Source organism: Egretta garzetta, unplaced genomic scaffold (genome assembly GCF_000687185.1).
Source record: "Egretta garzetta isolate BGI_Z169 unplaced genomic scaffold, ASM68718v1 scaffold16, whole genome shotgun sequence".
Classification (NCBI taxonomy): domain Eukaryota; kingdom Metazoa; phylum Chordata; class Aves; order Pelecaniformes; family Ardeidae; genus Egretta; species Egretta garzetta.
The window spans coordinates 99384-122293 of NW_009260022.1; the positions used below are offsets into that span (position 1 = coordinate 99384).

Below are 22910 nucleotides of genomic sequence, written 5' to 3' on the forward strand. Positions count from 1 at the left end.
CTGATGCCACTCTTTAGTTCAGTTAAAGGTATTTAATTCTATTTTCCTGCTAAGGTAGTCTGAAATACTTTATACTTGGAAAAAAAATCAGACTTCTCTTTCCCCTGTTCTTCTCCCCATTGTTTGTCTAACTTTTCTAGTCTTGTTCCAGGAATAAATTTTGGTGCATATAAAATGTTGGACTTCATGCGTGTATGTGTGTCTTAAACAGTGGTTGTGTATATCACAACTTAAAATTTAAATTTAGGCAACTCTTAGTATATAATTATGTGGAGGTTGGTTGGTGTTACCTCAATGTTGACTGCCATGTAGCATCTTTAATATAGTACCCTGAGTGTTCATTAGAAAAAATCTTAACACACATGGAAATTACAAACTGATAGTTTTGTAACATTGACAATAACGTAGTGATTTCTTATGGCATTGTGTATTATGCTGAAGGTTATTCCTGGGTGCTTAGATTCCACATGGCAAGTATAGGCCTAGTTCGGTGAGTGCTACTAAGGATGAAGCTCAATGTCTGGTAACTGTGACTCGGTCTTACCTTTAGAATATCCGTTGTGGTAGTTGTGCTAATACATACCAAACCCACGGCTTCTTATATCACCAGAGCACAGGATTTAATTGTCAGTAAAGTTTACCTAAGATATGAAATGTGAAACATACAAAAATGAAAAGCTGTCTTGGCATTCTTCTGTTCCGGAAGGAAGTGATGACCTCTTTCTCCAGGAACTTGGTTGCCTTGTTGCATTTGCCAGACTTGTCCCCACTGCTAGATCTCGGCGTACTGTCACCAGTCCTTCTACGCGTAGTCATGAGTGAATTCCTCATTGCTGCTAGTGAGCATCTTGCGGTGACTCACTGGGCTTGGTTATTGCCCAGTCTGCCTTCTGCTCTCCTCCTCTTTCCTGACTGGTTTTCTATTTTGTAGGGTGCAGGTGTGCTGAAATTTCTCAGCCATCTAACTTCTAATGCAAAGATGCTGTGGATGTCAGTGAGAGATGTAATCTGTGCTGTCAGGAGTAGTTACTAGCACTGCCTTGTCTCATGAACATCTGCAGTAGCAGCAACCTCAGCACAGATCTGAGACATGCTCTGGGTCCTTTTCTTGCCTGCTTCAACAGATAAGAAGGGTTAAACTGTTTCCTTTTTAGTATCCTTTGCAATTACTGAGACAGGGATTAAATTTACATTTTTAGCAATGTCTGCATCATCAGCTATAAACAAATTTCCCTGGTAATCGCTTAGAGTTTATTTCCCTCATGGGCCTCTTTTTATGTCCATAAAAATGTCATTATCAATTTCTAGTTTAATTTCCTTTTAATTTTCCTGTCTTTGCTTGGCTACATTGTACACACCTGTAGAACTTTAATGTAATATAGCAACATAAAGAATAGCACCTTTATCTTCCACTATGCACAGTGTAAAATTTCTTGAGGTGAACTGAAGAATCTCTTATGCTGTTTATTCAGTCATAGCAAACAAGATTGATTCAGGCTCTTTGGCTTTGGACACTTTTGGCACCTACTTCTATACAGGGCTGAGCAGCAGGGATCCTATAAAGTAAATTGCTTAAGCCCTGGAGCTGATGCTGTTCCCATAATGGATGCTCCTGCCTTCCCAGCATGTTCATCACCATATATCTTCCTCTCTTGGTTTACAGTTTACCTATTTGGGACAGGCAAAGTGATGTATGCTGACATAGCAGACAATTATAGAACAACACTGCTCTTCTCAGAAAACAGCAGGGAGTTACATTGTTTCCAAGACAAGAAGCACCCCATGCTCAGTAACCCTCACTTTGGGAGATTGTCTGTGTTAATGAAGTCAGGGTTTTCTTTGCTTCATGGGGTTCCTAGTGCAATTCTGCTCAGTTTGAATTTATAGGTATTTATAACTTCCTAGTCTTTTGCCAGAGGACCTCTTGATCAATCTCAGCATGGGACTGCAGATCTCCTTCAGATACCTCAGTTGCCATGTCGTTTCCTGGAACATAGGAGTAGAAAAATGGTTGTGCTGGGCCAGACTAAAGATACTAGCTCAGTATCTTGTCTCTCTGATACTGGTCAAAGGCCTAGGGAACTGTGTGATAGCGAGGCAGGTGCACAATGATAGATCTCCTGGGTAGTCTCTGAGAACCTCACAGTTCATGGCTCCAGGACTTTTAAACAGAGGCTTTGGATTTGGTACCTTTGATAGATTTCTCTTCCCTGAACATGTCCACACATTTCTCAAACTCAAGTAAACTTTTAGTATCCACTGGAGTTCCATAGCTTGACAATATGCTGTGTGAAGAACTATGTCTTTTTGTTTTGAACCTGGCTCCAGTGGTCTTCATTTAATACCACTGCCCTCTGTACTATGTTGGGAAAGACAGTGAACAGTAATTTCCCTATTCAGCCTGTGAATACCCATCATGTTTTTACAGCCTTCTAACATATCTACCTCATACAGTGGATATTCTTGTTCTCTACCTCTGAATCTTCTATTTCTGCTATATCCTTTTCAGCAAATAGGAACCAATTACGCTTTGATACTCAAGTTGGAGGTAAACTTAAGATGTATACAGTGGGCATAAGGATATCCTTGTTTTGGTCCCTGTGCATTTTCTAGTTTGTAGTGTTCTGTTTACTTTTCCCCCCACACCTACTGAACTTTGATACAACATTGTCATGGAATGTTTAACCAAAACTCCAAGACCCCACTGCTAAATGGTGGTGCTTGGAAGATTTCACTATATATGTGAAACTAGGATTGTTTTTCCCTCTTGCACATTCATTTGCAACTTTTCCATTGAATTCCATCCAACATTTTGTCATCCGTAACATACTGTGCTAAGGGCCTTCTGCAACTTTTCATATTCAAGCTTTATCTTTATGAATCAGATTAGGAAATTATCTGTCATTAGCAAACTTTGTCACCTTGCTGCATGTCCATAATCATCTATACGTTTCTACCCGTGCAGATCTCAGCAGAATTCCAGTGATGACTTCTGCACTGGTGATCTCCCTCAGCCAAAAGAAATTACAATTTCCCTATGGCTTCTGTTTTCTACATTTTATCATTTCTTAACCCAGCAAAGACCTTTGCTCTTATTCCATTGCTGCTCATGTTCTTTCAGTTGCCTTTGGTGAAGACTCATGCTCAAAACCTTTTGACAGTCAAAGAAGACTTTTATTAACCAATTTCTTTTATTCACAGTCTTCTTTACTCCTTCAAGGAATTACAGTAGGTTTGTGAGGCACAATTCCACAGGATCAATTGTTTTCCAGTATAAAATACTTACTCATGTGCCCTGTTATTTTATTCTTTATAATGGTTTCTCTAAATCTGCCCATTACCACATACAGGCTTATGGGTTGATTGTTTACAAATACTGTTTGGAAGTCTTTTTAGAAGTTGACATCTTACGTGTGGTTTTCCAGTTCAAAGGTACTAGAGGTGAGTTCAGGTAATCCAGTTCAAAGGTACCAGAAGTGATTTCAAGTAGGGATGTCACACACCACATTCAGTGTCTCACCTGTAGTATTTGAGATTATAAACTGGGTTTTGTTGACTAAAATATCTTGAAAGTGATTCTGTTGGAAGGATATACAAATTTAATACATCTTTACTTCTAGGCTGGCTGAATCTCCACAGAAACGTAATGCAGCATAATAGTAACAAGAAAACTGAGGAAGCAGGAACATTCAGAAAGTGTTTAAAACACAAGACAAATACAAGATAATAACGTCACGTAGACTTTCCATTTTTTCATGGACAGATTAGAAAAGTCATCACACCTTTGCTAATCTTTTATCCTTCTTTGGCCTGAGCATTACTTTTGTGATTCAGGGTGATGAAAAATGAACAAGAATGAGAATAATCATGAATAAAATTTTCAAGGGAATAATAGTATTGTCAGTGGAACTATGCACAGGATTTATTGACTTGATCTTTATGCTGTTGAGGAGACATTTCTTATCTTCTACTTACTAATTAAATATGTCACTTGTTACTTCCCCTCCTTATTATTTTTTTAGCAGATGAATAATAAATGGCATAGACAGAGTGCTAGTTAAGCTAAACTGGCTGTTCCAGTGATTGTGAGGTGAATGCCCAGGCTTCCTGACTGCCCTGTGCAAGTCAGATCCACTGCTAAAGGGAGAAGTGGGGACATGCACTTTTTCTGGTTCTCTTTCCTTTTTTCTATCAAAAATTCTTCAGCTTAAATGTAAGCTGTACAGTTTCAGCCTTTAGTGTTCTCATAAAAGCTTTGGGCCTTTTTTGTTTGAAGGATAGACAAAGGTTCAAGGGAGATTTCAATTCTGTTCTTCTAACTTCTATTATTTCTTCTAGTCTCTTGTTGACTTTTTCTATGCTCTATCCCAGTTTAAAATGTGCTCATTCTGTTTCTAAGCAGAGGAAAGCTCTTATGATATGCACTTTTTAAAGGGTTCTGTTGCGGTCTATACCAGTGCTACAGTTTAAAATAAAAATTATCTGGGATCTTACCTATCTCCCATCCTGCTGGTTTCCCACTGACTACACAGGAGTTGTGCAAGTTAATGTAGGATTTCACATACCTTTTGGGGAGTAACATCTTTGTTTGACATGATCAGTCTACTGAGAATTCTGCCACTTGGAAATGGATTTGCGATCCTGATGGATTACAAACCTGCTTCCTCAAGTTTTGAATTCTGCCATGTTTACATCAGGAGATGAAATGATACTAGAGCATAAATGTTTCAAAGAAAATAGAATTATTACACATACATCAGTACTTTTCTAAGTGTTGGCGTCCCTTTGTTCTTTAAGTGTGCATGTGTGTGACTTTAATAGTGTATCAGAATGACAGGGAAGGAGTGAATGTCAGTTAACTTTTTTTTTTTCCTTTCTTTTTTTTCTTTTTTCTTCTCAGGCAGATCACTCCTAGAGCTTTAATGTGATAGCTGAAATCTGTGGCTCCCATATATAACAGACCACACTGCACCCTTATTTGGGGACCAAAAGCCCTGTGTAACTTTCCGGGATAGATACGGTTTAAAATACATTAGCTGGCCTCGCTCTCTTTACAGTCCTTTGCCTTCAGAAATCTTCTACTTGAAAACAATCCTTGGTAAAATTAAGTATCAGACATATTAGCTGTGATGTTGGGCTTGGAAAAGAATAAGTAAGCTTAAAATAACAAAACAAGCTCCTTAAAAAAGCCTCCAAACACTCCCGTCCCAAGAACCCAGACATCTGTATGTCCAAGGATGCAGAAGAACGCTTAACCAGTGATGTTATTTACTCTCTTGTGTACTATATCTTGAGAAGAATTAAGCAATCGGTATGCTGTTCTGGCAAATGATCCATAAATATGATTAAAATTCCTGGGAGAATAGGGCTTAGATTAGTCCAGTTCTACATTACAAAAGATTTATGGCATGAACTTCTAATATAGTGACGGAGTGTACAAGTATAAAATGCCTTGACCAATACTGCTTATATGGACCTGGCAGGCAACATAAGCTTCAGTAGATTAAATCTTTTCCTAGTATAACTATGTCATAGCTAATCGTCTTTATCAACTAGCATTTTAAATCACCATGTAATTTGTTAAAACAGCTAATGTATGTGAGAGAAAGTATACGTAACAACTTCAGATAACAGAAGTTTCAGGATATATTGAAAGAGCAACAATCAGGATGGTACTGTTTCCTTTTCCTTGTTATTTTTGATTACTGAATTGGTACTTGTTTATCTCTGTGCTTTCTGATGCTTTTCATGCTCTTACATCAACCCATGTTCAGATAACACTTCCTTTGATATTCTTTGTCCTTTCCTTCTTCCCTTAAATTAAATTAAATTCCCTTAAATTAAAACATCTGCTTCCGGTTCAGCCTCCTTTTTCTACCATTCCTGTCACTTCTTTTTCCCTTCAGGTGCAAAACTCCTCATCATCTCCATTATATGATACTCCTTTTATTTACTTGATGTTTCTGGAATGTTATTGGTCTTAAAGAACCTGGAGGGTTGTCTTTTACCTCCTGCTGTTCCTTCCAGCCCACAGAACTTTGTTCCTTGTTTTTTAACACTGCCTCATCTATGGTCCTTTCTGTGGAGACTGTTACCTCCAACAATATCCACTCTGAATTTGGGTCAAAGAAGTTGGTACTGCTGTGCTCTTGTTCTTAAGCTCTGCCTGCTCCTAGCTCCTTATCTTTTTTTTTTTTATTTTTTACAATAGAATTTCCTTCTGCCTGCCTTTCTAACGTTTTTATGGTCTGTATGCCCACAACTCTACCTGTTACCATCTCTCTAACTTTGACTTGCAACTTTCTTCCATTCTTAATTTCTCCCTCTTCAGTTTCCATATGGGTAACCATCCAACTCTGTAGCTGCCCTGGTGCTGCTGTTTCTCATTTGAATTGTATCCAATGTGCCGAATCAGCTACACACTTGAGTTGGTCTTCTCTGAGCACTGTGTTCTCCGAGTTCCTTTTCTGTGATAACTATTTGAACTTTTCCAACATTTTAATTCTCTCTCTCTCAAGAATGGGACTTTTTAAAACCTCTGTTTTGTTGATCTTGATGACTTCTTTCCTGCTTTTATTTCCTTTAATCCGCTGTACTTTCCTCTATCAGCTTATCAGTTCCCTTTAGTCTCTGTTTTTTTTGTTCTCATACACTTCCAAACCCTTCTGACAATTCATGGTCCTGGCTGACTCCCAGTATCTACTTTCTCAGTTCCTAGTGCCATCTGCCATGCTTCAGAGATACTGCTGGCTATCTCTGGTGCAAATCTTTTGATTCTGCTGATTTTCTGTATTTCCTAATCTCTGTTTTTTTTTTTTTTTTTTAATCTGAGTATCTTTGCCTGCAGTTTTGCCTGTTCTGTATTTTTTATTAATCATATAGCCCTTCATTCAGCTTATCTATTCCCCCCTCTCTCCATATGAACTTCTTAAAACTAACTAACCAGCTAAGGTCAAAGTTCAAGCTTCCTCCTCATTTACTGAAACAGACATTAAGATTTTGGTTTGTAGTCTTCGAACCTGTTCCAACAAACCTATCACTGTCCCTGTCCACCTTCTGACTTTCTGCTGTTCTTTTTTTTCATTTCTGTTTCTCTCCTTGAATTCCTTCCCATACACAAGAAATATGTCTGAGTCTTTTCATATTTAAAAAAAACCCCATAAAACAACCCTCAACTTAAGAAGTTTCTATTCACCAGATTAATGTCCTATCCCTAGACCTCCTTCATCTCCCCACTCACCTAAACTTTGTACAATTGTTTTAATTTCTTGTCTTCTAATGCCTTTCTAGAACTGCTCACTTCTGGTTTCTGTCTTTTGCATGGAAATTTATCTCACTAATGTTCCACTTGACTTCTTCCTGGAGGAATTCCAGGCTAGTCCTTTATTCTCCTCCACTCCATCTGTCATCTCTCTGCGATGCTATGTTATAGTCTTCACGAAATCTTGTTGTTCTTAGGCATTTGTCATTTTGTCCTTGTTGATTCTCTCTCTTTCAGACTCAGTTGCTTATTGGGTGGGTCTTCCTCTCCCCCCCCTCCTCTTTCTGTATGTAGGTGTGTGTTTAGATCTCTCAGGAATCCATCGTCAGCCTTTGCGTCCTCCTCCACACCTTATTTCAGATAATGTAGCCATAAGCATAATCTTTATGAAGGCATCACTACTTTATTTTTTAGTGGTCTTCCCCCACTCTGGTTAAACTCTACCTATCTCAGAAAATTTTCTTGGTCTTCAGTGGTCACCTGAATATAACCATTTCAGAAACAATTCCTGCGTTTTCTTTTCTTTCCTGTTGTGCTCTTTTTGCTCTATGCAGCTCTGAGGTCTGACAGTTCCTGTTTGTCCATGTAGCCATAAATCAGATTGAAGGCCTGCTCATCTCAACACTGTGACTCTTATGAGCTCATCTGCCTGTGTGACTTTAATACTTCCAGCTTTGCTTCACTTGATTACTGGTGTTAATATCATCTTGGCTTATCACTCTGCCTACAGCACTTGCTCTTTGAAGTCTATTTACTCATCTCAAATGCAAACTTCTAGTCTTTCTTTTAAAAGCTTTGCAACTTGTCTTCTTTCCCTTCCAAGACAGAATTTTGTGTTTGTTCTACTGGCAGTATCGGTTTTGATTTCCCAGTTGCTATTCATCTTACAGTTATTAGTGCACTTTCTCTTACGGTACTTAATCTTTGTTGAAGCTCCTCCTCAAAACTCCTTCTGTAGCCTATAAAGTTAAGTAAGTATAACCTGTTAATGACTGGTCGGGCAAGTGGTAGTTGTGTGCATCTTATTATACTTAGGTTGCCAAGTATTCTTAACTGGAGGCTATGTATTGTTTGTATACCTACAAGTAATAATGTGTCTTTTAAATTGTATGACTATTGAAATAGTTATAAAGTAATTTATTTGAATTATTGGCTATCACATCATGCATGTATTTGCAGTGTGTATGTTAATGGAGCCCACAGACACTATTTTTCTTTCTCCTCACACGCATACACTTAAATATTTAATAACAGTGCTAGTTAAAGAATAGGTAGGCGGAATTTGCAGGTATGAGGAAGGATGATTATAAGACCAAATACAGATCAGGAGATTATTGTTATTTGTTTAGTACCTACACTGAGATCATGCCAAGAAGAGGAGCTCACTGTACTAAGCCTGATACAGACTTCTAATAAATGAAAGACTGATCCAAGCAGCTTGCGGCATAGTGTTTAAATGATAAGAATTTTCTTTATTGTGTTCACCACAAAAAAACTCATTCTTTAATACAAGGAGATGGTATTGTCTTGGCAAGGCAGGGTATGAAGGCCATCTGTTGGATTATTATTTTTCATCATTGTGTTTGTAATTGTTTTCACTTTACAGCAGTATAGTGAGATACAAGTGATTCAAAAATGTCATTACTTGTGTTGTGCTAGTAAAACTTGGTATTTAGTAATTTCTGCCATTTTCTCAAACTACTGATCACTGGGAACATTTAGATCAAGGAGATGGAATTGGAAAGGTGCAATTTAATGTGATACTAGTTGCCTAGTAAATATATAAATAAACAGCTAAATACTATGCCTGTGAGAAGGGTTGAAGAAAAATTTTGCTTTGGAAAAGTTTCGCTAGCAGAACAAGAATGCAATCTTTTGGGCCTTTCTATTTCAGATATCATAGCTACCACCACCAAAGAGACTCCCAAATTCCTATAGTAGACAATAGTTACAGGTTAGCTAATACCCTTCAAGGCTCTGATGGAGATCATTGTATCCTGCCTTGTTCTCTATGGCTGCACATGGGTCTATCAATTTAGTGGCATTATAAGAAAATTGACAATGAAAATGGTAACGCTGTTTTCTAACCCTTTCATACAGAAGCACTGACAAAAGACGTATAAACTGGTAATGCTGTGTTCACATTTACTTTCTACTCTATAGTAATACTTGTCCCTTTTCCTTTCCAAAAGTTATGTTCTGTAATTTCAGTATAAAGCACACTGTTATATCAGTTGTTTCTAACTTTTAGCTTGGTTTTATTGTCAAATATCTTGACTAGTCTAGAACAACAAGGTTATGGAAGTGATGATGTTTAAAGCTTCTAGATTACAGCAGGCAAGCAATTTGTACAAGTGTAATTCTTAGATCTCTCAGAGGTAGGAAGACCAGTTGAACTCCTATTTATAATTCATATTTACCTTTGATTCTTTGGCAGCTCATTTCAGATTCCTGAATGTGTATCTTCTGCGCATGTGCTGTCTAGACTTTTAAGCTATACAAATTCCTCATTATCTAGTTCACTGTCATGATCACTTTCCCAATATATTTTGCGTGAGCCTTTGATATGAAAATTCTCTTTACAGTGCAGTATTTCATTCCCTGGGCAGAAGCGATGCACAAGTAATGTCAAACTTGGTATCTGAAATCTGTTTATTTGCCCTGTTACTTCTCAGAACGCATTATCAGTTTCATTATATCACATTTTTTTTCTGCCTTTCCTTTTTTCCCCCCACTGCTTCTGCACAGTTTACTGCTTTACTTAATCCCCATGTGAATTAATTAGACCACCTGCACTTGCAGATAGCAGATCTTATAATCAGTGCCTTGGAGGACATAATTATTTTTTATTTTCTTTGTGAATAGAGTGGCTCCTAACTGTTTTCTCTGGCATTGCTCTCTTTGGTCACCGTGGCTTATTGATGACCTGAGACAGATAAAGAGTGAGAGCAAAGATAATCAGAATGTCATTGTCTAATTATGAGATGGAGAGTTTTTCTTGTCTTATGCTGTGACTGTATAGACAGTGCAAAAGGTCTCTTCATTTCCTTTAAGGTAACTGTTAATTTGCATGCAGCAGAACATTTCTGGTTGATACAAATCTGTTCTTCAATCACATCAGTTACAGTTGCCTTGATAAGAAAGTCACTCATGACAACATTATCATGTAGATCAACCTAAATCTTTGGAGATGAGAAGTACTCGGTCATCCATTCTGGATTTTCTGCTGAAGTTACTCCCTGAAGATGATTTGGGAATGTTCAAAGGCACTAAACCCTACATTTAAATTTATACATTTTGGCCAAGAAAGATTTGTCAATTGTCTTCAAGGAAGTTATTTACAAGTTTCAGTTCAAAAAAACCAAACACAATCTTCTTTTCTCTTCTGGAGGATAATAGATCATATAGAAGACAACTCTGAAGGACCATATGGAATCCAATGCAATCTTTGGGCGTGCAGCAGAAAGTCGTATGGTATTTTAAGTTAATTTTTTCCTGACAATGAATGGCAAAAGGGCCATGCTATTTCTTAGCACTTGAGTTAGATTTGGTTCTGTCAGGCTACCTTCACTGCAAGTAGAGCAACAATATTACTAGTGCTGGCAAACTTATTTGTAAGGTTAGCAATGAGTTTGGCTGTGTAGGAATGATCACACTCAGTCAAACTAACAGTCCATCTAGTTTAGTATCCTGTCTCTCCAGATAGGCCTAATCAGACTCTCCTAAGTCTCAACAGTTTTCAGCCCACCTTCAGTGGCAGTCAGTTTACCTGAGATCCTGCTTATCCTGTGGAGGTGCCCATCTCTTTGCACTGGCTGTTACAAAAGTTGATGGTGATGTCATCTCTAGTTAAGGCAATTTCAGTTAGGTGCCAAAAGTTTTATGGAATTATTCTGAGTTTAGAATATCTCTGTCCTGGAACATCCTCCCTGCTGCCTTGATGAATCCTTGGATTATGCTTGTAGAGAGTGTTTGTTAAATACGACTGAAAATTGTGGGTAGGGCTGAGAAACAGAAGAATCACTGAATGTTGTATCGGTGTTTCTGAGAGAGGGAGTTAATTTATTATTGATCATGTGGGCTTGCAATGTCAAAAAAAGGGCGATGTTTTGAACTATATTTGGCATACATTTGAATGTAAAAGATGCAGACTCCAGACTACATCATTTTTGTGGCTATAAAGGAAGAGGAAAAATCCTGTCTTCTGTGTTCTAGCTGCTGTTAAAACAGGTTCTGATAAGTTGGTCATGACCTCTTTTCTTCTTTCCACTTGCTACTTCCACATGAGTAGCTGCTGTAAGACGATTGCCTTCTATGATTCTTCTCCCTGGCCCTATTTTCTAGGTAGAGAAATATGAAAACATGTCACCTTTTGTGAGGCTGAAAGCAGATCCTTTGAGATGGGAAGTATATCCAACTAAAAACCCAATATATCCTACTGCTGATTAAGAAACTAGCAATTAACATAATTTACTTCTTTCCGTTTGCTGCCCAGCAGCTAATATCCTATTGCATGGTGGGCTAAACTCAGCACATTTAACTTCTAACTACACCTGAATAATGCTGTTATCCTGGATCTGCCCTCACCTGGCAGTGGACCAAGAGAGAGCCCAGACAAGCTGAAAGTAAATCTCATTTGGGCTTTGGATAAAGTCTTCACATCCATCTTCATGCTGCTGGACTTCTCTGAAGTAGTTGACATAGCCATTCCTGTGAAAATGAGAGAAGAGGATTTCAGCTAATGGGACTGCACTAGGATGACATAAGACATTTGAATAACAACCACAGAGGAAGAAATAACCATGCCTCAGCTTGAAATCTGTGCTGTTCTTGCCTCCATAACTTTTAAGTATTTGACAATGTAGTAAAGAAAAATATGAAGCAAAGGGAATAAAATCTCAGTCATACAGATGTGACCCAACTTCTGCATCCCTTAACTAGCAGCAAGGAACAGTCTTTTTATTTGTTCAGAGGCCTGGCTGAGACTAGCAGTTGAATAAAGATTAGCTTACATATCCAGCGGATGTGATGTGATAGGAAGGAAGGGGAGAAGTTATGAGAATCTTAACGTGACTGAAAATGCTCAAAGGCGCACAGTAACCTAAGTGCTTTGTTCAGATTTTGTAAGGTGCTCAAAGCACAGCTGCAATTAAATGCATGTGCTTAAAACAAGTACTAGAATCCGCAAAGAATTTAACAGTTCATTTTTTCATTATTCTATCCAATGCTCCAAAAGGTTTACCAAGCCTTTTGAGTGGGAACATGGTTTCCTCCTCCATCCCCCCATTTTGTTGCTGCAGCTATTAGTACAGCTGGAGTCCTTTTCTGCTGGGAGAGTGCAAACAGAGTAAGTGGGGCATCTAGATGCTGCAACAAATTAAGTTACTACTTTGCCTTGATTTTCTGTTTTATCTTCTTTAAATAGAAATCTTCGGTTCGATGGGTGTATGAAGAATAGATAAAGCAACTATTTACCTTGCAAATGTAAGGAATGTATTGTTTCTTTCTAAAATGGCTATTCTAAGAAAGAAGATTCCTTATCAAATGATAAGGAAATATTTTAGTGATTATGCATTCATATTTGCATCAATTCATAGTGGTTGTGTTGTGCATAATGGTATATAACCAGCACAGGATGCTTCAGTGTAGATAAACACAGGAAATACATATATTAGTGAGCATTTACTTGTCTGTTTTGCCTTATTTTATTTGTGTGTGCACTTCTGCTTCTGTTTTGTCTCAGTAAATTTATAACAGTAGTATGTGCTTAGATTTAATGTTTGCAATGATTATCTATGTTTATATGTTAGAGGAATTGCGTTATTACATTAAACGTGTGCTCAGTCTCAGGTCAGTAGCAAAGCAGTTCTTCAGAGCCGATGCTGATTAGTGCCATTTTTAGCAGCATTGCAGAAGAGTGTATTTCTTTATTGAGTCATGCTAAACAGTATCTTGGCTTTTGCTATAAAAAGAGAGACGAGGGAAAAAGAGACAGAGAAGGATGCTTTTATGCATATGACATGCAGCCCTGGGGAAGATGCAAATCTGGAATGAAAACTAATTGCTTTCTACTTTGTTGCATAGCCTGAACTATGTGGAGTAGAGCTGACCAAAAGGAATATGTGCTTTATGCTAACTAGTAGTGATTACTGCAGAAAGCTGCCACAAAAGCAGGGACACTTTTAAAAAGGTTTCGTCAGACCTTACAGAACAGACCATATTGCATTATAAATGTGTTTTGATGGGCCTTCCTTGATAGGTGGATAAAGGGAAAAGGATGATGTAGTGTAGCTAGTGGAATGGAAAAGCAGTTACATTTCATCAGAAAGATAAAATTCACTGTACTTTCCATCTCAGAAGATTGCTAAATATGATTATATGCAATATAAGCAATTAAACACAATAATATTCAAAAAGGGTTCCCCCCTCCCTGTGCTTGTCTTTGAAAAGGGAAAAGAATTGTAGCATCTGAATTGTGGGCATACACATTGTGCATTAAATCAGTTTTGTGACTCTGTCTGCTCAAGGACGGTCTAAAGGACAAGGCTGAACATGGCAGTCACCAGTGATTTGCCTCCTACAACAGGAAAGCATCCATCTACATAGAACAGCTTTTTAGCCATTTAGGTTAATTGTCTTTACAAGATATTTCCAATGTGCTCTTGGCAGCTCCTGAGTTCAAACAGCTCACTTTTCTATATCTTTAATCATGCCATCTTTATGCAATGTCAAGCTGAACTTAACCAAAATGGTCTTAAAAATACAAATGTCGTGTAATGGGTCTGTGAAATAAATACAACACAAAGCGATAATGCTGGAATATCTTCAGACTGAGAAGGCAATCATGGTGTGTACATGATGTCTGAATAAATGTTTAGAATTTTTATTACAGACATTTTGAAAGGTGAATACACAAGGTTTATACCACTATGATAAAATCTATAAACTGAAATGAATATATTAGAGTTCCATCTTTTAAGTATATTGATGATATAACTAAAATCACTTTATATTGCAGCTTTCTATTGTTTGTAGGAATGCAGTATTTAATGTTTTATGCTGACAGGCGTTCCTTAGTTCCAGATGGCATTTGAGAATTATGTAGGTTGTCTAATCATCAATAAGTGGCTTATATGGAGAAGTAATTAATACCATGATTATTTTCCTTATGAGTCAGCAGGTGTGTCATACGCATAATTTCTAGTGTGGAAGAAATCAAAATGGCTTCTGCTCTGCTATATATTTTACAGAGAGGAAGATGGTGAAAAGGATTCTTTTTGATTATGTTGCTATTTGTGCTGTGAGTGTATTCAGAATGCAATTAAAAGGGGAAAGGATTTTACCTGAAGGTTTAAAAACCCTGAAGAAATCTCTTGAACATTCATACTCTTTGTAGCTGTTTCTGTGTTGCATTTCAAAGAAAAACAGTCATCCAGTTTATTGAAAACACTGACCAAATACCAGGGACAGAAAGTAGAAGTATCCAAGTAGGAAGAAAATTAGATAGAAAGAAGGATGAAGGAAAGAAATAATTTCTAGTTTTCCATGTAAAATGAATATTTTAGTGTTAGCCATTTTGACTTGTCTGTTCGAAACATATGAGCACCAAATACCATACCAGTGAAGCAGACTACCTACCAAGGGAAGGACAGCAAGACATATTCATTGCAACTATTTAATAATTTCCTGTTGTCCTAACAATTTCCTGTTTCCTAACATACATTTGTTGTTACACTGTTCTTGATTTTAGTGTAGTGATCAGCACAGATGATCTTCAGTTAATGTTTGTGAAATATTCAGGTAGCTTTTATGATATAGGCAACAATGTCTTTTCAGATCATGTATTGCTTTTTCTTTTTTAGTAAATATATAAAATAAACGTACAGATAACTTCAAATCTGTGTATTGTGACCTAGACTTTAATCTGCCTTCTTGTCATCCAGAATATGAGGAATATGTCCTAATTCCATCACCCAGAAATATACTGAAGTTCTACAAGTGTATGTGTTTACATTGGCACATACGTATTTAAAAAGGTGTCATATGCCTTTGTACAGATCCACCTTTGAAAGGAGTTACTTTCCTCTTCTTTCTTCTCAATCATCATCTACATGATGAAAGCATAGACAGTTTGTAAGAGCTATAACTAAACCCACCTGAAAACATCTGTCATACAATGACATTTCTCAGCTTTTCTAAATGTGCAGTTTCTCCATTAATTAAATTGATCTGAGGTGCACAGTTCTGGGAGGTGACAGGTTTAAGGATCAGCCTCTTTGCAATGCATTATGGATCACAGTTAGGGCTGTGTCATAGCTAAAGAGGGTCAATTTGGGAAGCTTTCCAGGAAGGAAATAGCTTCGGAATGTCCTGGGTAGTGAGCTTTATCAATACATGGATGGAAAGGGCACTGTAGACATTTGGTTTTGGTTTCTAGACCATGGGCCTCATTCTTTTTAACCAATACACTTACAGATCATGGCAACAGCTGCAGCCTCATTTTATACTCTGATAAGCAGGTTGTTGATCTAAGGGTTGAAAATCAGTACTCCTAGCACTCATGGTGACCTTCATCCTTCATGACTGCATACCGAAGAGTAGAAGCCAAACATCTTTGAAGGAGGTTTATTTCCTTTTAATTTTGTTCAATTATATGTTTCAATGTTATAACATGCAGTTGCACTGTAAAGGATGCAGAGGACAACTCTGTCTGCTTTTCTATACTCACCACTGTGTTTAAACTTCTAGTACAAAGAGACAAAAATAGTAACAACTGTATTTATAGGACTCATTAAAATAGATTTTTTTTCCTGTGAAATATGTGCAGCAGATGCTGTTGGGTGGTGAAGGTCATTGCAGCATTCATTTGGAAAATGTAAGAGGTGAAATTCTGGACTGAGTAGAGTTGCTGAGCCCTGGTCTCTAAGGAGCTTGTGGTTTCCATGTGAAAGCCTCAGCTTTTTCTTAGTCTTTTATCCCAGATACATTATTTCTTTTACTCTGTGTGTGCTGGTATTTTATTGCTTTAGGGAAATAGTTTTGTGCCTACATTTTAGGTAAACCATTGTGTGATAACTATATAAAACCATAAAATATTAACAAGTATAATTAAAAAGAGAAATGTTAGGTTGTTTATAAATATATGACAAGTTTATTGCGCTCTGATTACAGCTTCACAGAAGTGTAATTCCACTGGGTTCTGTAGCATTACTCTTGAATTAGGCCAACAGAAAGCAAGCCCAGTATATTTATTTTAATGTAAACTTTATACAGTTATGTTGTCAAAGCTGTGCAGTGTAAAACTATTACAGGGTATTAAATATGTTAGTTTGATGTCAAAAGACATTTTATGCCTAAATGTTGATTTTTATCAATCATTTGTTTCCTGTCATCATCTCTTCACATGCGTAAATTGTGCACTTTCCTAAATCAAATGACTTAGCACTTCTGCAGTGCTTTACAGTTCTGAAATGCTGTGTGAATATTAATTATGGCACAGAGCAGCCTGGTCAGGAAGGTAGATAAGTAAGTATTATTATCCCTATTTTACAGATGGGGAAGCTGAGGCACAGAGATTAAGTGACTTTCCCAAGGCCACAAAGCAAGTCAGTGGCAGATCCAGGATTAGCGCTCGGGGACTTCCTGGATCCCTCTCCCATGCTTTAAGCAGTAGACCACAGTGTTCACTGGACTCAGCAAGCAACTCATTCCAATAATGGACAGTTCCAAGGACTCATACCTGGTTAGTGTGTCCACACATTTGTTTGCAGACTGCCACAGTATGTCAATATGGTTTGAATACCTCAGTCCTAGCAGATTTTGTGCACTACGTAAAATTTCTGACCCTCATCACCTTCAAATGGGGTGAAAGAAAGAAATGGTAGAATTCTGACATAAACATGGCATGGCTGTGAAAAACATTTAGTTTCCGTGCCTTATTCTGAGCCTGCTGAAACTGATGGGTAAAACTGCGGTGGATTCATGGCTTTAAGGATGTTAGTGTGGAGGTTGGTGGCTGCTTGGTATGTTAAAAGTCAGCCAGAGCATGAATTCTGTCTTCCATGACTGTCTTGTGGTTAGTCTTGCCTATACTTTCAGTTTGAAACTCTTGTTTATTGCAACACTTAAAACCAATAATTTCATAGTTTTCCTGACATGCTAATAAAAAGCAGGGCATTACCAACTGAAATGAAGTTTCTAGTCATCGTGGGAAAATGGAGCGGATCTGCCACTATTTTTAATTCTATTGCAATAGTGCTTACCTCCAAGTGAGATTAAGACCTAATTGCACTAAACTACTGGCAAGCCCTTCCTTCCCTTCTCCCCTCCTCCAAGGAGGCAGTACAGGAATCACAGGAACTACTTCTAGACTAAATGCAGTGTGACTCTTGTACTGGTAAATGCGAGGTGGCTTTCATACCTCTCCCTGGGAAGTGAGAGTGTACGGTGCAAGGCCTGTTTAATTGGACTTTGCTCAGAGTTTGACAAGTGAATTGGCAACACCACCATACTTCCAATAAGCTGTTTTTCTCTGTAATATTAATGGAACAAACCCACTTCTGAGAATGAGGCAAGGCTGAGACTTGCTGTGACATTACAGGAAGAGGAGGCAGGGAAGAAAACGATTGCCAGAAGCTGAAAATTGAACACATGGGAAAGGAGAAGTCAAAGTGTATGAGCATATTTTGATAAATATTAATGAATTAATTTGTATTTCATTTACTTAGATGATCTGTAACCGCTTTAAACTGTCCAGCAATTTAACATTTTTCCTCATTGTAGAATTTCCCCTAACATTACTTCCATAAGGCCTTTTCAGGATCAGTAAAGTTCTGACGCTACTTCTGATGTGGCTGCAACACTTGGCCTTTGGCATCCTGCCTAACCATTCACCCAGGGGCATGGCATCACACTAGCGTGACAAACACACCCAGTTATGTCTAACTGCTTAAAATAATGGATTCATTTTACCTAAGATGATCAAATGGTTTGTGCAAAATTATACTGCCCTGTATGTCTTAAGAGATTATTAGCTAATTCTAAATTATTAAAAGACAAAACAGTTTCAATAGAATGCCTTTTCTCACTGTCAGATTTTAGTTACATACTGTTATCTGTGGGAAAGCTCTATTAAAGGAACTGCAACACTCTCAGTCTCTCTTTCTTTAACAGCCCAGATGCTTGGTGCTGACACGTTCCTAGGATTTTTCTATATAAGATAGCTACAGCATGACAGCTATTTTTAAAAAAGAGAAGCGCCTGAAACAAAAACTTACATCCAGAATGCACAACATCCAGCTCTAGATGTGAATCTTTTTGCCTGGGGCTTCTGCTCTTTAAGGAGAGGTGCTCATGTAGTTTAATTTGTCGTTATATTCTATTGCATTCTATATATAGATATACATTTAGCATGTATCGCTGGTATTCAAATCCCCTTGCTTCAGACTTCCATTAAGATACCAATTTTATATATTGAAATCAAGCAGTTCTAATTCTAATATCACTTACTAAATCCCTTCCACTAATGACAAGTAAATATATATGCATGATATATTAATTGATGTTTTTGTATAATTTGTCTTTTTTTTCTTCATCATCATTTACTGGAAACTACCTAAATCATGTTGTAAAATATAGGCTGTATTTAGCAACTGTTTTTTTACAGCTGGTGATGTCAAACTCATAGTGAAGCCAATATTCGTTTTAGCACAGCATCCAGTGCCCTGTTGCTGAACTCCCAAAAGATTTCTCTACTTAGCATAATGTGATTTTTTTTCATGTCAAAAGTGACCAAAATTCATCATGTAGTCCATTTACAGTGCAGTAGAGGATACAGTTAAAATGCATGTATGACTACAGTATAAAATTAAGCATGAAATATGTGTTCCTGAGGAAGAATAGCTTTTGTTTTCTGCTATCTCCCTTTATTGTAATTGCAGCTTGGTGTTTGTAAAGAAAAGCAAAAGCTTTGCAATTCACCAGTAAGTGAAGCCAATTGTTTTCATGGTATTAAAGTTTTCTTTCTTACCATATTGTCACTAAGTATCATTCTTTAGCTTTGGCAAAGTATAAGGAATGTTAGTGTTAATAATTTGGGAATTCTGCATGTTGCTCAGGATCCTGGTCTAAAGACAAAAATACATGTGTGGTCCCTTTCTTCAAGACTACAAGAATAAAACTGCCTCAACCAGACATTTTCTCTCATCTCTTTCATTGTCCTACTGACTCATGTTTTTCTTAGTTCCCAGTGACCACAGTGTTTACTCATCATTTCGCAGGTTTAACAGAACTACTTTGTGTCAAAGTTAGCCGTAATCATACCTCAATAAAAACTGACACATAAGGAGTAGATTTTAATAAGGAAAATTAAATTCTTAAGAACTTTTGTGTTCCTCAGTAGGAAGAGTAAATACATAAATATTGAGAGCATCTTTCATAGTGCTATACAGTCTTGCCAATGGTTTCCAAATGAGAAGCAGCTTACCTGTCCATTTTTCTGTTTTGCAGAGAAATGATGAAGAGGCTGTTGTGGATAGAGGTGGAACTCGCTCCATTCTCAAAACACATTTTGAAAAGGAAGATCTAGAAGGTGAGAGATTGTTTTTCTGTGCATTGTATTGTCTCTTTCTTCTGAAAGTACTGAAATGCAATTCCAATGTGTAAACTTACTGATTTGAGCAGGGATGCAAAAGTGAACAAGAGAGTAGAATCTCATAATTTATTTTCAAAAGAGAACTATTACTCATTTCTTGCAGTGGTGCTCTGACACAGATGATGGTGGAAGGAGTGTGCTAGGTTCAGTGATCTATAATCAAGTCCTGTACACATGCATGTACGACTTTAGATAAGTCTTTCTACCTTTAAGCTTCCAAATGTATAAATGCATGCCAGATTGATGATTCAATACTTATAATGGCTTCTACACTTGTTTTACAGTCCTCATGTAGTTAGTTGCCTAGCCACATCTTCAGCTGAACAAAAACATTCTGGAGCATCACAGATTGGACAGATACTTGATAATATACACTGCAGAAATCAGCTAACATCATCATGTAGAAGAAAGTGAGAAGTTGTGAGAACTGTCTGACGATATTGGCCTAATAATTCAGATAGTCTCTGAAAAGTTGCATTTCAGTTTGTTTAGTGGATCAAAAAATTATTCTGCTTACTACTGTACTTACCTTGTATTGAGGTGTGTCACTCCCCAAATCATAATTACTGGCTGAAACTGAATTTCTGTTGCACATATGAGATTGGAACTTGCTGATTTTAATTGTTCGATTCTTGTGGTGGGACATGGAAGGTTCTTGCCTTTGTCATATGGAGCCACAGGAACTAGCCAAAAAGAAGTACTAAGGTCTGGGGTGTTCAACATCCTACATCTGAAAAGTTACCTGCCTCAGGTCTAAAGAGAGGTATCTCCATCTGTGCATGAATCTGAGCTTTCTTAGATGCCTACCCTTCATCATGATTTTTTTTTTCCATTTCTCTCTATCTGCATGAATTTTGCATTCTCTGCTGCATGATGGCCATATTGATGATTTCATGTGAATGTTAACATGATACACAGCAACTCCCTGTTACCGCTTCCCTCAGCAGTGCCTCAAAAAGCATACATGGCTGCATTTTGCATGAGGCTTGGCTGTGTTACTGTTCGAGGTAGTTGCTTACAGAATGATGTAGAATGTCACACAGCGTAGCATGTATGAGGTAGGTAGCTCTCCTAGTCTGGGGTAAGTTTGAGCACATGCAAAGGTAGATCTCAGATCAGATGTTTTCAGGGTGGCATTTAGGGTTTTGGTGTCTCCAGGGGCGGGTGACTGCCAGTGGATCAGGCTGGCAATGACAGTTTTGGACTTAGGCATACAACCCCTCCTTTTTGAATCTTGCACTTAAGTCTTCTGTAGTCTTCAGTCACTTGGACAAAGGAAACTACTGTATCTGGTGTCCATAGCAAAAGACCCGACAGAAGAATAGGGACTCCCTGCCTTCCCTTCTCCATGATACTGACTCACAGAGTTTTTTGTGGGGTGAGCCTGCCCAAAAAATTACCTTTTGCTGAGTCATTTTACTGATGATGGTAGGGTGGCATTTTAAAAACGGACAACTTCCTGGGGAATGACATCTTTAAGCTCAGTCACATGGGTAGACTCAAGTGTTGAGGCAATCAGAATGACTGTGATGTTCCACATGTGACTACATGGAACCTAAAGCCTCATCTCAAAACTTGAACAAGTATGTAATTTAAAAACTGTATTTAATTACTATTGTTCCTCACCATCCTGTGTGTGTAGAGTTGCTCCTGTGAAACATCAATGAAAATATCCTTTCAAAAATCTGCTCCTAGGATGTTATCAGTAGAAATTGGAAAATGACAGTGTTTAGAACACTGAAAAATTGTGTAGTTAGCCAATGAGTCTTCTTTTCTTTAAAATCACACTGCTTCATAATGTTCTAACAAAACACTTACTCAGTGTAGAATGCTTCGTAGTGCAGTTATCTTTCTCAGATAAATTTCATGTCCACTGTAAGATCATATCAGTGTGTCTTTAAATATATAATCACTGCATCCAGAAATACCAAGTGACATAAAAAGATTTGAAGAGGTTGTAAATTTTAATATCCAGTTGCTGTTAATAGCATGTCCATTTATTTCGCAGCACATCTAGGCACTTTTCCATCTGGAAACAGTGAATGTGACTCACAATTGTCACAGTTTTTTTCTTATTCAGTGTATATTGTGTTGGGTTTTGCTGAAAACTTACCTTTTTCCTAATGACATAACAAACATAAAATATGAAATTATATAATCAGGTGCTAATTGCATAGCTTAGTGAAAATTGTATAAGTAATTAATATGTATTATGTAATTAGCTCTTTGACAGACATTTAATTGGGTTTATGTTTTAAAAATGTGAATAGCTAGTTACTGAGTATTCTAGCAAAGACTAGTTTTGACATGGTTTAAGTTTCAATAGCACCATATCGGCAACATTTCAGAAGCTGCAATTCATATGAAGAACTAAAGGTCATTTAAATCTGAAAATTAGTGTTCAATTTCTTCTGATTAAATCTTTAAAATTGTAAGTATTTTTCTACTTTTTAATTTTTCACTGTCAGCATTCAAATGTCAGAAATGCTGATTTAAATGTGTATTAAAATTTCCATCTGAAATTTCTTGGCCCAACAAATGCTTGCATTTGCATATTTTGGGGCAGCCATTGTGCAAATATATTGCAAGTACATGTCTTGCTGTAAGCAAGAAAATATTGTGGTGATTAATGCGTCCTGGAAGAACACCCACAAGACCAGAATTTTGCCTCAGTGTTTTCTTTCCCTGAGCAGTATAGTAAAAATTTGGGGAGATAGGACAGGAACTGCAATTCATGGGAATAGAAGAGATGTGGTGCTCGTCTGAGTGCTAGTAATGATACTTAGAATGCGTACTTCAGATTGTATCTTTTTACTTAAGCTTTGTAGTGCTTCAGAGGTGGATTGTTTGCAGAGCTTTGGCATTCAGTTTTTCAGCATGAATGGTTTTTCCATGTAATTAATTTTTCCTGAGTTATAAGGTCAAGATCAGCCACTAATACTGAACAGGTCATTTGTCTGACTGTTACATTAATGAAGGGACAGAGAAAGCATTTCT

The 22910-nt window shown here is 37.4% G+C and overlaps 1 protein-coding gene across 2 annotated transcripts in view; it reads left to right on the forward strand.

The window, feature by feature from the left end:
- The window catches only part of SLC4A10 (solute carrier family 4 member 10), a 124209-nt gene that overhangs the window by 5314 nt on the left and 95985 nt on the right, over window positions 1–22910 (forward strand). For both annotated transcript variants that reach the window (XM_035896211.1, XM_009640735.2), the window contains exon 2: window positions 19769–19850. In XM_035896211.1, the coding sequence (XP_035752104.1) occupies window positions 19769–19850 (82 nt within the window). The remainder of the gene's footprint in view (window positions 1–19768; window positions 19851–22910) is intronic.